General features: G+C 42.3%; 1 protein-coding gene across 9 annotated transcripts in view; it reads right to left on the bottom strand.

Annotated features, from left to right (window-relative positions):
- birc6 (baculoviral IAP repeat containing 6) overlaps positions 1-17,721 on the bottom strand; it is a 231,075-nt gene that overhangs the window by 184,351 nt on the left and 29,003 nt on the right. For all 9 annotated transcript variants that reach the window (XM_048536940.2, XM_048536945.2, XM_048536946.2 and 6 more), the window contains exons 2-9: positions 14,792-14,973; positions 7,552-7,689; positions 6,724-6,917; positions 4,691-4,802; positions 4,071-4,153; positions 2,152-2,374; positions 451-614; positions 256-314 (exon numbers count right to left, since the gene is read on the bottom strand). In XM_048536940.2, coding sequence (XP_048392897.1) covers positions 256-314; positions 451-614; positions 2,152-2,374; positions 4,071-4,153; positions 4,691-4,802; positions 6,724-6,917; positions 7,552-7,689; positions 14,792-14,973 — 1,155 coding nt within the window. The remainder of the gene's footprint in view (positions 1-255; positions 315-450; positions 615-2,151; positions 2,375-4,070; positions 4,154-4,690; positions 4,803-6,723; positions 6,918-7,551; positions 7,690-14,791; positions 14,974-17,721) is intronic.

The following is a 17,721-nucleotide window of genomic DNA, read 5'->3' as shown; positions in this document are numbered from 1 at the left end:
TACATCCGAGGTAATCAAAACTAACTTTATCATTATGAATGTTTATTTTCCTTCTCCTCTAATTACATTCCCAGCTCCAGGCATCATAATTCTCATGACATTGTACATAACATGGTTGCTTTCTAAACAATTAGCTCTGATGTCCTGAAATGAGCCAACCAGCAAACAACATTGATGTGTGCTTGATTATGTTGGATCAACATTAAAGGAAGTACTGGTATGGAGATGGCTGGAAAGTTTTCATTATGATCATACCTGTTGCCGAATCTGTTCTGGAATGCTCTTCACTATCAGAATCTTCCAGTTGATCATCACTATGTTAAACAAAAAATTTGATGAAGCATATGTAACATGGCCTCCAACTGGAAATTTTCCAGGAGCTGGAATATGTCAAACTGAAGCAGTAATTTAGAAAACAAATTTAAAATTTTACTATAATTAGCTCATTACCTGTCACCTTCTAATTTTGGTATATCAGAACAACTGGAAGAGTCTTCCAACCATGCCAGGGTTGGCCTCCGGGATTCACTACTTGGCCCATGTTCTACCTCAGGTATAGAGATATGCCTCAAAATTGCTGCGTCATATGGGTTGATGTCAAATTTCAAATGAACCTGGATTTTAAAAAACACGATTAAAAGAGGACGTCTGACACGTACAAACCGAACAACACAATCTGGGGCAACAGATTCAATCAATCCACAAAGTGGTAGAATATAGGCTCTTGGAAACAAACCTCCCCATGTTGTGAAATCATTGGAATGTACATACAAAGCCACATATTTCCCTAAAAGAAATTAAGGTCAACATGAATCCTTTCAGCAGCAGTCTTGGTCACAAGGGCAGAGGCTTTGGAATAGGACACCCTTTCTGTCAAAGATGACACACAGCAACTTGAAAGGGGGAAGAAAGTACCTTTTAAAAAGTCTTTAAAAATGTAATGCATGCGTTTGATTTGGTCTTTAATGGTTCGCTTCAGGTTCAAGGACACATAGGGCGATGCACCTTTCATGGAAATTGTCCATGAAATGTGGTTTCATTTCTAAGTATTCATTTATTTACCATTTCCAAATTCCTCAGTTACATCAAGTTACTTCCTGAGGGTATACAGACTGATCTTTGTAGACATTGACATTCTACTGAAGAAAATTTACAAAACTGATATTAAAATTGAGCTTTTTAAAAGAAACATAGCAGTGGGCCACTCACTTCATGAAGTCCAATCTAGCAGTCAAACAGAAACAAAATCATCTACTTCCACCATTTTCTGCTTCCTTGGTTCATATATACAAATTAAGAGCTGGAATACACCATGGCCTCTCAAGCCTGCTCTGCCATTAAAATAAATCTTGGTTGATCTGATTACTCTACATTCTTGCCAACCCTGATAACCTTTCACTCACTCGCTTTTCAACAATCTATTTCAACCTTAAAAATATACAAAGATTGTCTTTGTCAAAAGGTAATGGAAACTGAGCTTCAAAGAGAGAGAACCCACAGAGAAAAAAAAACGTCGGTTTTAAATGTGCTAAACCTTAACTTTAAGCAGTGACTCTACTTCTTATATCTCCTACAAAAGGAAACATCATTTCTACACCCACCCTGTCAAGACCCCTCTGGTTTGTGCTTCAATCAAATCACTTCTTACTCAATTCCACCAGATACAAACCTAGCCTGTCCAACCATTCCCACTAAGTCAGCTACCCATTCCAGCTCCTGGTCCAGTAAGTCGATGAACTGCTTCCAATGTACTTTTATCCTTCCTTAAATAAGGGTACCAATACTCCAAGTGAGGTTTCACCTTGCCCTTCTAACCTTCCAGAGGAAACAATGCATTGTCTGGCAAATGAAATTTATTTCATGGGAACGTTGTTCCTCTTCAGCCCCAACTTCATGAGAAAATGGAACTGTTGCAAATTGTACTAATGACTGCAAGACAGTAAGCTTTAGCAAAATGCCTTCTTTCAGCAATACTCAAGTTCTATACTCCAAACAACAAAAACAAATGCCTGCATGAAAGCTAATCACCTGTGCTACACATTTGTACCACTTTGCCACCAATCACTTGTAGAGACCGTTCTCGATGGCCAATTCCATATTTTCCAGTCAGCCTGAGAAGTCCTTCGGAAGAACAAATAAAGTAACAAGTACCTTCATCATTTTAGATACATCCCATATACAGATCTTTCCACGCCTGGTCGATGCAGCCAAGAAATGAGGACAACTTCCAAAGCCAACACATGCTATTCGGTCAGGAACATCTATGCTGGGAAACTGTGCAGGACTTGTTGCCAATGTTATTGACAGTGGCACATTTTGCGTGTGTTCACCTTTCACAAATGGACAATTAGGAGAATGCCGCTCATGTTCTGACCTAAGTTGCATAAAAAACATTTGATGTTGTGGAGATGAAAGACAAAACATGCAAAGCCTTCATTATCTCCTAAACATGATCTTATGAAAATTTAAAATTAAATCTCAATATAAGTATTCATCTATAATGAAGCAGCTCTGTTGTCTTTCCACAAGGCACGAATTAAATGAGAAATTCTAGAACTGACAGTCCATGCAGATTTAATGTAATTTTTTTTTAAAAACGAGCATATAGATAAAATCTCAACTATAACAGAATGCATGTGTTTATTACCGCACTACCCTCCAATTACAAAGTGACGCAGACTGAGAGAATGGGCCTATCATGCCGCGGTTTCCGCCAACAGTTCAAAGACGTGCAGGCGAGGTGGATCGGCCATGCTAAATTGCCTGTAGTATTCAGGGGTGTGTAGATTAGGTGGGTTATAGGGGGATGGATCTGGGTGGGATGCTCTGAGGTTCGGTGTGGACTTGTTGGGCCGAAGGGCCTGTTTCCATACTGTAGGGATTCTACGATTCTATGATTTAAAACTACCATCCTTAATCCAGCTGGCAACAATTAAACCATCACCGTTACCCAGGACAACGGGATCCGAGGCAGCATGACTGTGGCTGGTCTCAGTAAACTGTGGCCAGTGGCATACCCTGACGTCAGGGCCACTAGCTTTTGGCAAATCTGAGGGCAGGGGACGGGTAAGGGGGTGGTGTTGTTGTTAAGGGGAACATTGAGTGTGCCCGGCACCTCATTCATTGCTCTGACCACACACTCTTAGATGCAGAGTTCATGTGGTGCTCAGTTGGTTTTAAATCCTCCTGATCTGGTAAAGCAACTATCATTTTGAAGTTGAGAAAGCTGCTTGAAGAGCCGCTGAGGCTTCTCAAGGTCAAGCACAATTCAAGGGTGTATTGCCAAAGCCTGGAATGGCTCCCCTGTTGGAATACTATGTTCAATTCTGAGCACCAGACATTAGGCAGGAGGTCAAGGGCTTGGACAGGGTTTGGAAATTTATTCAAATTGTTCCAACAAAATCAAATGCAAAACTAGGAGGTTATGTTTCAATTAAACAGGGCATTGGTGAGACCACATCTGAAAAAACGTGCGCTGCTTTAAGCTCCTTATTTTGGAAAGATGCAAAAATGGTAGAGGCAGTTCAAAGGTTCATTCTAGGAAAAATAAACAAACAGCAAAATTCACAGCTGACCTTGGAAAAACCTGTATGGAGGAGCTCACTGCAAGGGAGCAATGGCTTTTTAAAAGTGTCCTTGGAAGCTGAGGGTTGATCTTATAGAAGTTAAACAAATCATAAGGGGCATAGATAGGATAAAAGCCAATATCCTTTCTCCAGTGTATGGGAGTCCAAAATTAGAGGGCACAAGTTTAAGGTGAGAGGGAAATGATTTACAAGGGACCTATGGGGCAAATTGTTCACATAGAAGGTGGTACGTGTTGAGGAGCTGCCAGAGGAAGTGGGGGAGGTTAATACAGTTACATCTAGATGTGTACATGAATAGCAACGGTTGAGAGGGGTATGGGCTAAACGGGTCTAGATTAATTTAGGATATCTTCTCGACGGACGAGTGGGATTGGAGGGTGTTTCCATGCTGTACAGGTCTACGACTAATTCTTTAGAAATTCTGTAGCAAGTTCAGCATCTTGATTTCATCCATTTTGCACAAGTATGGTGCACCTTACTTACCAAGGTTCATCTGTGGGCTCCCAGCACACCAAGCAAACACTACACGTAAAACACATGGCCCGGTCATCACCAGAGGAAGCTGGCTATATTTGAAAAAAAGGGATTCGGTCAGCGTATCTGATAATGCCTGCTTCAAATCCCAAAACCTTGAGACAAAATTAAATAATGCTTTACAAAGACACTGGACAGTGATCCAGAGTAGGAGCCCCAAGCAATTCTTTCCTCATTAGTGGAAAGACATCAAGTGTAACAATAGCACTTAATGCACACAGCAGAAACAAGAAACGAATCAACAGGACATTTTGATAAAATCAACTTTTTCACAATCCAATGATAAAATGCAAGGTTTGCTTCTCACATATTGTTGTCATGATACACTGGTGAATTCAGATGAAGAAACTAATCATCTCCTCATGAATAAAGTTAAACAATTATTTTAATCTGTTGTCAACTTTCCTGGTACAAAATCAATATTTTCCACTTGATACTCGGCTACAAATACCAGAGATTTTATATTTACGTCATTTTAATAATTCTGGTCATTATAATTCAAAAGATATTGATTGCAAGCAAAAGCTACATAACTTTACAGTACTGGGAATGACTACTTCAGAACTTACTTGGTGATAGAATCCTGCCTGCGCCATAGGATCAGGTTGAGCCCATCTGTATCCAACATGTGGCCAAGAGGTGAAGGTTTCTCGCCTGTTGGCCTCACTATACATTAGTGACCTAAATGGCAAATTAAAATTGTTATATTGTAAAGTTTTATGGGTAAATCACTTACCTTGCTGTTTCATTTAACATCCCCTTATTATGGGCACAGTCGGCAGCAGAAAAGAAGACAAGTACTTGCAATGCACAAGTCCACACTCTACACACAGTTCCCATTATTAGGCAGAAACCTTGCAAACTGACTTACTCTCCAACTCATAACCACAAAGTACCCAACTTAAAGGATCCCTACAGAGAGACACATCTTCCCAAATCCAGTGCAAGAGCCCAAATCTACTCCATCTCACAATGACTGCCTGCCTACTTTTCAAAGTTGATATATTTGTTGCAGTAGTATTCCACAGTTATTACTGTATATTTATTGTATATATGAATAGACAATAAATTCAAGCCAGCAACACCTATGTCCACAAGGAAATTGGAAAAAAAAAAGGAGCTAATGTAATTATTGTTTTAAATAGGTATTAGGGAAGTCCTTAAAGTTCTGGTCAAGCTCCTAAAAGTCACAATGGTAACTGAAACCACTAAGTGAAACCATGGGGTTAAAACTGCAGTTTATGTTCCCTAGAGCCTCTTTAAGCAAAAATGCTCACACTTGCCACTTCCCCCACGTGAATCTACGAGTGAAGGCCTGGGAGAAGAGCAGCAAGACAGGTGTAGCTTCCAAAGTCATTTAAAATATTCCAGAAATAGTGAAAGCGCTAGCACTACTGAATAATCAGGGCCTGCAGTCCCACAACATCGACTAAATTTGGGTCTTCAACAGAAACACAAATCCATAAGAGGGAAGCAGCATGTGCATCAGTGAGAAGATGGGGTTGGTAATTCAGAGGTTAGGAATAATAAAGGAGACCAGGAATTGGAAAGGACATAGCATGGATGCTGGGGAGCAGGGGTAGGCACCTAATGGGTAATAATGCACTTCGTGATGTTCAATATGATCACAGGCCGCATTAACTTAGTGATGCTAAAGCAAGTCATGTTAAATAGTCTACTTTAAATGAGGACACATTGTAATAAATAAAGGAACAATGGTAGCTGTGATTGTGCCAGCTTCTATTTTGGACAAGGCCAAAAGTAAAACAGGGAAGGAAGCTGAATGGGAAAAACCAAAAACCTCTCTCAGCTTCCAAAGCTAGCAAACAAAATGAACTAACATACATGAATTTCATTCTCAATAAAAATTCTTGCCAAGCATTTGTCACTGCATGACTAAGAAAACAAAAAACCCATGTATAACAGTGCTTTATATATAGAAATTAGCATTCACCACATGATTTGAATCATTTTATCTGTCCTTTGGTGTCTGAGATAAAAGTTGAAGTTAGTCCTGTATTTAACCGACATGTAACAAAATGCCTTCATAAGATTATTAGTCAATACATTCAGAATGCAGGTGATAAAGTAACAAAAACACATGGTAGCATTTATCCACTGTGCTTCCCCTTCTATTGATGTTGGAATCCAATTTTCATACCACACTGAATTAATCTTATGTTGACATTGGGATAAAAGTACTCAAAAGCTGATCCCCAAACGTGCTATACACACATATGAAAAAACCAGAAGCCAAATCCAAATCCAGTTGCACTGTTTTACTGAAGAAAGAAGTGCAAATAGCAATGATTTTATTCTAAATCTACCACAGAACGTTGTGACAAAATGACAAAAATAATTGATTTGTTAAAACCACACATATATGTCTTATCTTTGTCTCCACTCCTCTAAGTTATGAGAGTAATCACAGAGATTATTTAAGAGCTAAGCAAGAACTCCAATTGTTTCACAGTTGAGTACTTAGCTAACATAGCACATCATTGAATACAACATTATTAATTCATTCAAGAATGCGACATACTTAGTGGAAATTTAACATTATAAGTTAGTTCTATTCTAAGAACAGAAAATTATCACATACCTGTCCACTGAGCGACCAGGGCCCACACCAAGTTCAGGTCGAGCACTTGGCAAGAGGTAGGATAGCCTATCCATTACGGATGAGGCTACGGACAGGGCAGAAATATTATGATTGGTCTTTTTCAACTCATTTACAATGGCACTGGCAACTGATTTCAGGATATGATGAGGAAGATGAAAAGTGACTGTTGCCCACTGTAAAAGAAAAGGACATATCTTACTGTAAGCCCAGAAAGACAGATTCATAACATGGCTCAGCATTTCACAAAAACAGAAAATTATTAATTAGCAGATATCCAAGTCCACTGTCTGTCATAGTACCTGATCTCACCCAAGGAGTTGTTCAGGGATAGGGAGAACAGCAGCAGGACGATTGTCACAGGCTAGCTACGTTTGTAAGAGAAAACTAGTAAGGAGCAGCCAATTTCAAGATTGACTGAATCACTATGGATGACTCAGCATTACAGCTCTGTCATGTCAAATATGAAGAATGTCAAATAAATGTGGTCTTTCCAGCATTGCACATTGCAAGAAAACAGGAACAGTAATGGCTACAAATGCCTGAATAGTACCACGGCTCCCATCGGTCTTGATGCTACAGCTGCAAAAGGACAGTGCTATTATGATAAAAAGGCAACTGCTTCCTAAACAGTGGTAATACTACACATGAAATTTCATTTACTCCATCACAGAACTTCAACTTGAGTGCCTTGACAATTGTCACCAAATTCTAACGAGTGCTTGAAGGGACAGTTCAGGGGATTCCCACAAGTGAAAGCATTTGGCATAATCTCATCCTTTGAAGAAATTTACTAAAGTTTTCACAAACCTTTGCAACTTTATGATTTGCTGCTGTCTCATGTGAAGTATTTTGCAGCCCATCCTTCAATTGAGAGATAAACTGATCGTACCCTTCTATATATGAGACCTCCACCTTCTCTAGACAAGCAGATAGCAATTGCTGGGCCTGTAAGTTAAATAAAGACAGTACACAAACAATAAAATGAGTCTGAGAGTCAGCAAAATTCAACTCTAGATCTGCAGAAAAAATACCTATGCAGGTCACAGGAGAAATAAGCACCACAACACTTAAAAATACCCATACATTTGTATATATACCATTGTCACGACATGCTCTGTAGTAATATTTATTACAGGCAGCAATCTGAAAATTATTCAAAAGAGTATTGGGTTTATACAAAAAGTCCCTTTGATTAAAGTATAAATATTGACCAGATGACCAAGGAAAGGTCTCTGTTCTTTGAACAGTGCCAAATAATGTTTTATGCCCTCTGTCAAGATAGCATACTTGACAGTACAGCACTGAAACTGTTAATAGTTGAAAGTACTAAAAAAAGTAATAAGCATTTGATGGTGCTGCTAAAATGAACTGTTGCAAGATATGGTATGTGTGTTGAGGTGCAACGTTATATTGCCTAATGGCATTTTAAAGGCTGAATGTCAATAGATCTCTTCTACTGATAATACTCGGCCCAGGGAGGAGTTATTAAGTATTCCAACATGCACTCAGGTATTAATAGGAAAAAAATTGACAATAAAATTTGCATTTTAAAAGAATGGCCTTGAAATTTTGAATGCAAAGATCAAAAATATCAAAAGTCAACATCATTGTGCAAGAAGATACATGACATGTCCTGTAAGTATATGGTAAACTATAGTTTTACACATTTTTTAAAAAAAGCTACGCACAATGCTTAACCCACCAGACAGGTATCATGTTGTCACATATTGTATGATATTACTTGGCAGAATGTACACAATGAACACAAATATGAGATTGAGATTTTATGGCTATAATGCCATGTTGGATTGAGATGCTTGAACAAAACATTTGCACTTCAAACTTGCGTTCAAGGGCACCCTTAGAATCCTTCCACGATTATTGCCTTACCATCATTCCTCTGAATCCACATCTATTTCGTATTCTAAAAGCCTTTAATATTCATGGCAGTGGAGACACAGGCAAAAGCAAAAGGAAAAGCTTCTATAGTGCCAGGGTCAGTTGCCAATTTTACTAAGAGTTTACCATTGGATTTCATAGAGCTATACTGGATTTAAATGTTAACTTTGTTTCTCTTTTCATTGATGCTGCCAAACCTGCTGAGTTTCTCTGGCATTTTGTTTTTATTTCTACCAGAGGAATTGAAGGATTGTTGAAAAGAAATGACAATGGGAATATAATCATAACACTAACTTTTGCAATTAGCCTTCTAAATTAAACTATGTGAAAGTTAAGACCTATAGACCCATAATTTAGTTAAGTTTCACAGAATATTCAGAACTGTTACAGTGAAGATAGAGGCTATTCAGCTGATTATGTTTGGGCCAGCTTGCCAAATCAGCATCTCAGTGTTACGCTCCTGCCTTAACCCCCAATAACCTTGAATATTGTTCCATTTCAAACAGCCATCTAATTCCCTTTTGGAAGCCTTGATCAACGTGCTTCCTCCAGATTCTCTTGCTGTGCACTCCCGACCCAATCCACACACAGCATGTACAAGTTTTTCCTTGTATCACTTTTGGCTTTTTTACTGTTTCTTGAAATCTATTACTGAAAAGTCTATTACTGAAATTCTTGATTTTTTTTTTAAAAAGAGTGGCAATGTTTTCTCGTAATTTAGTTATATTTCCATCTTTCTCTCTAGGCTTCAAATACTTCTGTAAGATTTCCTCTCTGTCTTGTCTTCCTTGAAGGCTAGTGGCCCCAACCTCTGCAATCCATCTTCATAATTAAAATTATCCCTGGAATCATTCTCAAAAATCTCTTCTGTAGTCTTTCTAATTATTTCACATCCTAAACTGTGGGTCCACAACAGGAAGTAATGCTTCAGCCGAGACTAGCACGTTACAGAAGTTGAACACAATCATTGCCAGTGCTTCCTTGCTCTACTGGCCTTATCAATAAAGATTCATTTTCCAATAAAGATTCTTAGGACACAGGATACTTTATTAACTGCTCACCTGACACACCTGCCATGTTTAATGAGTTCTGTACATCTACATCTAGGTCCCTCTGTCCTCCATTCCCTTTAGAGGTGCATCCTTCATTCCATATTGCGTCTCCATGGCTCTCCTACCAAAATACATCACCTCACGTGTCTTTAGATCGAAGATCAACCACTTTTCTGCCCAGGCCATCAAATTACAAATGACCTCTTGGAAGTCTTACACAATCCTCCGAGTTTTGCTCCACTCACAAAATTTGAAATTGTGCTCTGTACAACAAGGTCTAAATCATTATTATGTGAGAAAAAGCAGCAGTCTCACCACTGACCCTTTGGGAACTCCACTACAGACCTTTCTCCAGCCTGGAAAAAAAAACATGTTAAACATGATTCTGTTTCCTATCACTCATCTGAATTTGAGTCCACGTCACTACTATTGCTTTTATTTTGAGATATCTGGAGTGTGACACTGTGTTATGCACACCAATGGTATCTGCCTCATCAAGCCTGTTAGCTCCTCAAACAATTCTAGTCTGTAGTCAAATATAACTTTCCATTAAGAAATCATTCGCACTCCTGAAAATATCATGAGCAAGATAGCAAAGATTTAATACAATGGGAAATAACCAAAATTGATTAGAGCAAAAACTGCTTCACACAGGATATGGTTAGGGCCTGAAAAGCACTGCAGGGAGTTTTGAGGAGGCGGGTTCAATTGAGGCAAAGGGAAATTAGATGGCTGTTTGAAAGAAACAATGTCCAAACGTTTGGGCGAAACCGAGAATCGTCTGAAGTGAGATGCTCATCTGAAGACTGACCCATACACTGTCAGAATGGTCTCCTTCACTGGTTCTCCTTAATTAACTTGCAATTATCCATGTGATTATTAATTTCACCTGAATTATTGTTTCCAGAGGGCTCCCACCACCAAAAGTTATACTAATTGTTCTGCAGTTGCTTGGGTTCATTGTAATATCTTGAAAAAGGACATGACATTTGCAATTTGTTTGCAGTCCTCTGGCACCACTCCAAGCATAAGGAAGACTGAAAAATTGTCAGTGCCTCTAATTTCCATTCTCATTTCCCTCAGTACTCTGCCTTTTTATACTAACACTATCCTGGTCTATATTCAGATAATTAAAAGTTGGAGAAAGAAAATTCCTCTACACATCCACATTTGATATGGTAATAGTTCCAGAAATGCTTCTTGGAGAATGAAGTAACTTGTAAGTTCAAAAAAAGTGAAAGACAAAAAGACAGTCTACAACTATGAATTCCGAACGACAATTCTTTTTAAAATGACTGCCAGTTTTTTTTCCTGGTATCTGAATGAGGATACTTTACACCTAAGATTATTCATCACTCACTCAAAGTGTGGCAAATCCCCGACATGTGAAAGAGAAGGGTAAAATAGAAAGTTTCATTTCATTCACTGACAAACTTTTCACAACGGTAGTTTGAGTAATCTTCCTACAGTGTAGAGTGGGAAGAAGGGAAAACTATTTATGATTTTTGCGCAAGTACTTGTTTTGATCTGATCACGTTTGCAGAAAACAAGACTTTAATTTAGCTGCCTGGCTTTCACAATTCTTTACAGTTGAAGATGTATCTTAATTTAACCATTTCTGAATGAAAGTACTGTCTTTTAAACGAACCAACTCAGGAAACAGAGATAATGGGAACTGCAGATGCTGGAGATTCCAAGATAATAAAATGTGAGGCTGGATGAACACAGCAGGCCAAGCAGCATCTCAGGAGCACAAAAGCTGACGTTTCGGGCCTAGACCCTTCATCAGAGAGGGGGATGGGGGGAGGGAACTGGAATAAATAGGGAGAGAGGGGGAGGCGGACCGAAGATGGAGAGCAAAGAAGATAGGTGGAGAGGGTGTAGGTGGGGAGGTAGGGAGGGGATAGGTCAGTCCAGGGAAGACGGACAGGTCAAGGAGGTGGGATGAGGTTAGTAGGTAGCTGGGGGTGCGGCTGGGGGTGGGAGGAAGGGATGGGTGAGAGGAAGAACCGGTTAGGGAGGCAGAGACAGGTTGGACTGGTTTTGGGATGCAGTGGGTGGGGGGGAAGAGCTGGGCTGGTTGTGTGGTGCAGTGGGGGGAGGGGATGAACTGGGCTGGTTTAGGGATGCAGTGGGGGAAGGGGAGATTTTGAAACTGGTGAAGTCCACATTGATACCATATGGCTGCAGGGTTCCCAGGCGGAATATGAGTTGCTGTTCCTGCAACCTTCGGGTGGCATCATTGTGGCAGTGCAGGAGGCCCATGATGGACATGTCATCAAGAGAATGGGAGGGGGAGTGGAAATGGTTTGCGACTGGGAGGTGCAGTTGTTTGTTGCGAACTGAGCGGAGGTGTTCTGCAAAGCGGTCCCCAAGCCTCCGCTTGGTTTCCCCAATGTAGAGAAAGCCGCACCGGGTACAGTGGATGCAGTATACCACATTGGCAGATGTGCAGGTGAACCTCTGCTTAATGTGGAATGTCATCTTGGGGCCTGGGATGGGGGTGAGGGAGGAGGTGTGGGGACAAGTGTAGCATTTCCTGCGGTTGCAGGGGAAGGTGCCGGGTGTGGTGGGGTTGGAGGGCAGTGTGGAGCGAACAAGGGAGTCACGGAGAGAGTGGTCTCTCCGGAAAGCAGACAGGGGTGGGGATGGAAAAATGTCTTGGGTGGTGGGGTCGGATTGTAAATGGCGGAAGTGTCGGAGGATAATGCGTTGTATCCGGAGGTTGGTAGGGTGGTGTGTGAGAACGAGGGGGATCCTCTTGGGGCGGTTGTGGCGGGGGCGGGGTGTGAGGGATGTGTCGCGGGAAATGCGGGAGACGCGGTCAAGGGCGTTCTCAATCACCGTGGGGGGGAAGTTGCGGTCCTTAAAGAACTTGGACATCTGGGATGTGCGGGAGTGGAATGTCTTATCGTGGGAGCAGATGCGGCGGAGGCGGAGGAATTGGGAATAGGGGATGGAGTTTTTGCAGGAGGGTGGGTGGGAGGAGGTGCATCTCCAGCACATCCCTCACCTTCCTGGACCTCTCAGTCTCCATCTCAGGCAACCAGCTTGTAACTGATGTCCATTTCAAGCCCACCGACTCCCACAGCTACCTAGAATACACCTCCTCCCACCCACCCTCCTGCAAAAACTCCATCCCCTATTCCCAATTCCTCCGCCTCCGCCGCATCTGCTCCCACGATAAGACATTCCACTCCCGCACATCCCAGATGTCCAAGTTCTTTAAGGACCGCAACTTCCCCCCCACGGTGATTGAGAACGCCCTTGACCGCGTCTCCCGCATTTCCCGCGACACATCCCTCACACCCCGCCCCCGCCACAACCGCCCCAAGAGGATCCCCCTCGTTCTCACACACCACCCTACCAACCTCCGGATACAACGCATTATCCTCCGACACTTCCGCCATTTACAATCCGACCCCACCACCCAAGACATTTTTCCATCCCCACCCCTGTCTGCTTTCCGGAGAGACCACTCTCTCCGTGACTCCCTTGTTCGCTCCACACTGCCCTCCAACCCCACCACACCCGGCACCTTCCCCTGCAACCGCAGGAAATGCTACACTTGTCCCCACACCTCCTCCCTCACCCCCATCCCAGGCCCCAAGATGACATTCCACATTAAGCAGAGGTTCACCTGCACATCTGCCAATGTGGTATACTGCATCCACTGTACCCGGTGCGGCTTCCTCTACATTGGGGAAACCAAGCGGAGGCTTGGGGACCGCTTTGCAGAACACCTCCGCTCAGTTCGCAACAAACAACTGCACCTCCCAGTCGCAAACCATTTCCACTCCCCCTCCCATTCTCTTGATGACATGTCCATCATGGGCCTCCTGCACTGCCACAATGATGCCACCCGAAGGTTGCAGGAACAGCAACTCATATTCCGCCTGGGAACCCTGCAGCCATATGGTATCAATGTGGACTTCACCAGTTTCAAAATCTTCCCTTCCCCCACTGCATCCCTAAACCAGCCCAGTTCATCCCCTCCCCCCACTGCACCACACAACCAGCCCAGCTCTTCCCCCCCACCCACTGCATCCCAAAACCAGTCCAACCTGTCTCTGCCTCCCTAACCGGTTCTTCCTCTCACCCATCCCTTCCTCCCACCCCCAGCCGCACCCCCAGCTACCTACTAACCTCATCCCACCTCCTTGACCTGTCCGTCTTCCCTGGACTGACCTATCCCCTCCCTACCTCCCCACCTACACCCTCTCCACCTATCTTCTTTGCTCTCCATCTTCGGTCCGCCTCCCCCTCTCTCCCTATTTATTCCAGTTCCCTCCCCCCATCCCCCTCTCTGATGAAGGGTCTAGGCCCGAAACGTCAGCTTTTGTGCTCCTGAGATGCTGCTTGGCCTGCTGTGTTCATCCAGCCTCACATTTTATCAACTCAGGAAACAGCCTGGTTCTAATTCAATCCTTTATAATTTGTGGAAGAAATGCATAAGCAAAGTAACTATAGTCAGATCCTTAGTCTATACTGCAATACCCAGACAGCGCACATCACTGGAGGGTTTAGAATTTTTAATTTTAAACCAGAGTCTGACTTACAACTTTTTCACAATTTCAAATGTGCTATTATTTAATTTTGATTCACTTGAATGATCCCAGTTCAGCTTACTGCTAAACAGGAGGTCACTGCAGAAAAGTTTGTCCCACCATGAGAAAATTCATAGCTATTAGAACAAGACCCCCAGACTATTCAGACACTGGGTGCCGAGTGCTAGAAAGGCTGTGGTTACCAGTAAGATAACAGATATTTTCCCATGTTCAGACATGACACCCTTCTGGAGCAGGTAGGACTTGAACCTACAGTTCCTGACCCAGAGGTAAGAGGAGTAGCACTGCTCAACAGCCAGAACCCTATGCTGCCCAAAGTAAGGCTGATTAGCTAACTCCTATACAAACATGAATGTCGATCAGCCACGTAAGTAGAATTTACTCACCTTCACTCTTAGGTTTAGATTATAATTACTATAACACACAATCATTTGAATTTCAAAGACAACAAAAAGAGAAAATACATGTTTGATATGATCCATCTCCAGTAAACGAGATCACACCCAAGCTCAGGAAATGTTAACTTACCTCCGTAACTGGCAACTCAAGCTGAACCACATCATCTTGCTTCGAGACCGGGGTCTGTAGTGCTGTATCAAGCAGCAAGATGCCATTCAAATCTTTTCTACATCCAACTGCATAGTCATCCACAAAGACAACTTTGTCCACTGCTGGAAAGTACTGACACCTCACCTGACCTCCTGGTTTGGCTGGAAAAAAAAGATAAAAGAACTGATTAAATTTTTATGAACTGACATTTTCATGATAAACGTAACAGTAAAATGTTAGTAGTTACTAATCCATGATCTCTGTTCAGTAGATGCTGCAAACTAATGTTCAGATTGGTCCAGAAGACTAATACAGATGAAAAGGTCATTCATTCCATGTAACTGCTTAACCCAATCACTGCCATCCTCCAACTGAGGAAATATTTCAGCCAGACACTTTCAGACATTAAACATCCATCAAGTTGACACAAATCTAAAACTAAATTTTCTCAAGTGATGAAACTGAAGTCTGCTCTGCTCTTCCGAACAACAGCACTATTTGCACCAGAATATCAATTTTTCAACTGAATATGGCAACCATTTGCAAATAGCTAATTTGTACAAATCTGACAAAAACACTAATTGAGTGTAACATCTATTTTGCATAAAACAAAACTAGAAGCATTATCAGTTAGAATTCTAAAGATGCTTTGAAGTTGACAAGATCTGGATTTGGATGAGCATATGGACGTACATGGAATAGTGTAGGTTAGATGGGCTTCAGATCGGCATGACAGGTCGACACTTCATCGAGGGCCGAAGGGCCTGTACTGTGCTGTAACGTTCTATGTTCTATCTGTAAAGAAAGGGGTCTCTCAATTACAATAAAACAAAAAGAGGCAGAGTAAGAGAGAAATGGCTTATTGTGGAATTCACAAGTTGTTGGCAAAGGCGAAGATGTGAGCAATGATGGCATGTCCAGTAGGCAATTGCCTAGTGGTATTATCACTAGACTATTAATCGAGAAACCCAGCTATGAACTGGGGACCCAGCTTCAAATACCCCACAGCAGATAGTGGAACTAGAATTCAAAAAAGGAGTCTTAAATCATTGTTAATTGTCAGGTTGCTAATGTCCTTCAGGGGAGGAAAATAGCCACCGTCACCTGAACTAGCCTCCATGTGACTTAAGACCCACAGCAAAGTCATTGACTCTCAACTGCCCTCTGAAGTGGCCTAGCAAGCCACTCAGTTGTACCAATTGCTACAAAGGCTCAAAGAAATCAAACTGGATGGATCGCCTGGCATCACCCTTGGCACCGGAAAATACAACGGCAGAAACAGTCCTGTTGACTGTGCAAAGTTCACCTCACTAACATCTGGGGGTTAGTGCCAAAATTGGGAGAGTTCTCACAAACTAGTCAAGCAACAACCTGACATGGTGATACTCACAGAATCATACCTTACAAACAATATCCCAGACACCAACATCACCATCCCAGGATATATCCTAACTCACCAGCAGGACGGATACAGCAGAGGAAGTGGCACAGCAGTATGCAGTCAGGAAGGTGTTGCTGCAGGTGTCCTCAACATTGACTCTGGACCCCATGAAGTCTCATGGCTTCAAGTTAAACATGGGCAAGGAAAACTCCTGCTGATAATCACGTACCATCCTTCCTCAGCTAACGAATCAGTACTCCTCGATGTTGAGCAACACTTAGAGGAAGCACTGAAGACGGCAAGGGCACAAAATGTACTCTGGGTGGGGTATTTCAATTTCCACCACCAAGAGTGACTCAGCAGCAGTACTACTGATCGAGCTGGTCGCGTCCTAAAGGACACAGCAGCAAGACTGGATCTGTGGCAGGTAGTGATGGAGCCAACAAGAGGGAGAAAAACACATACTTGCCTTCATCCTTACCAAACTACCGGCTGCAGTTGCATCTGTCCATGACAGTAGAACTTAGAACAATACAGCGCAGAACAGGCCCTTTGGCCCTCGATGTTGCGCCAACCTGTGAACTAATCTAAGCCCATCCTCCTACCCTATCCCATCATCATCCATATGCTTATCCAAGGACTGTTTAAATGCCCCTAATGTGGCTGAGTTAACTACATTGGCAGGCAGGGCATTCCACACCCTTACCACTGAGTAAAGAACCTGCCTCTGACATCTGTCTTAAATTTATCAACCCTCAATTTGTGGCTATGCCCCTTGTACAAGCTGAAGTCATCATCCTCAGAAAAAGACTCTCACTGTCCACCGTATCTAATCCTCTGATCATCTCTATTAAATCCCCTCTTAGCCTTCTTCTCTCCAATGAGAACAGACCTAAGTCCCTCAGCCTTTCCTCATAAAACCTTCGCTCCAGACCAGGCAACGTCCTGGTAAATCTCCTCTGCACCTTTTCCAATGCTTCCACATCCTTCCTGTAATGGGGCGTCCACAACTGTATACAATATTCCAAGTGAGGCCACACTAGCGTTTTGTGCAGTTGCATGACATCACAGCTCCGGAACTCAATCCCTCTACCAATAAAACCTAACACACGATATGCCTTCTTAACAGCACTATCATCCTGGGTGGCAATTTTAAGGGATCTATGTACATGGACACCAAGATCCCTCTGCACATCCATAATATCAAGAATCTTTCCATTCACCCAGTATTCTGCCTTCCTATTATTCTTCCCAAAGTGAATCACCTCACATTTATCCACATTAAACTCCATTTACCACCTTTCAGCCCAACTCTGAAGTTTATCCAAGTCTCCCTGCAAACTGCAACATTCTTCCACTCTGTCCACCACCCAACCGACTTTCATGTCATCTGCAAACTTACTAACCCATCCACCTATGCCTGCATCCAAGTCATTTGTAAAAATGACAAACAGCAGCGGTCCCAAAACAGATCCTTGAGGCACACCACTAGCGACCTGACTCCAGGCTGAATATTTTCCATCAACCA

The sequence above is a fragment of the Stegostoma tigrinum genome, chromosome 9 (assembly GCF_030684315.1).
Source record: "Stegostoma tigrinum isolate sSteTig4 chromosome 9, sSteTig4.hap1, whole genome shotgun sequence".
Classification (NCBI taxonomy): Eukaryota; Metazoa; Chordata; class Chondrichthyes; order Orectolobiformes; family Stegostomatidae; genus Stegostoma; species Stegostoma tigrinum.
Note: the sequence above shows the minus strand (reverse complement) of the source record. Positions and strands in the feature narration are given on the sequence as shown.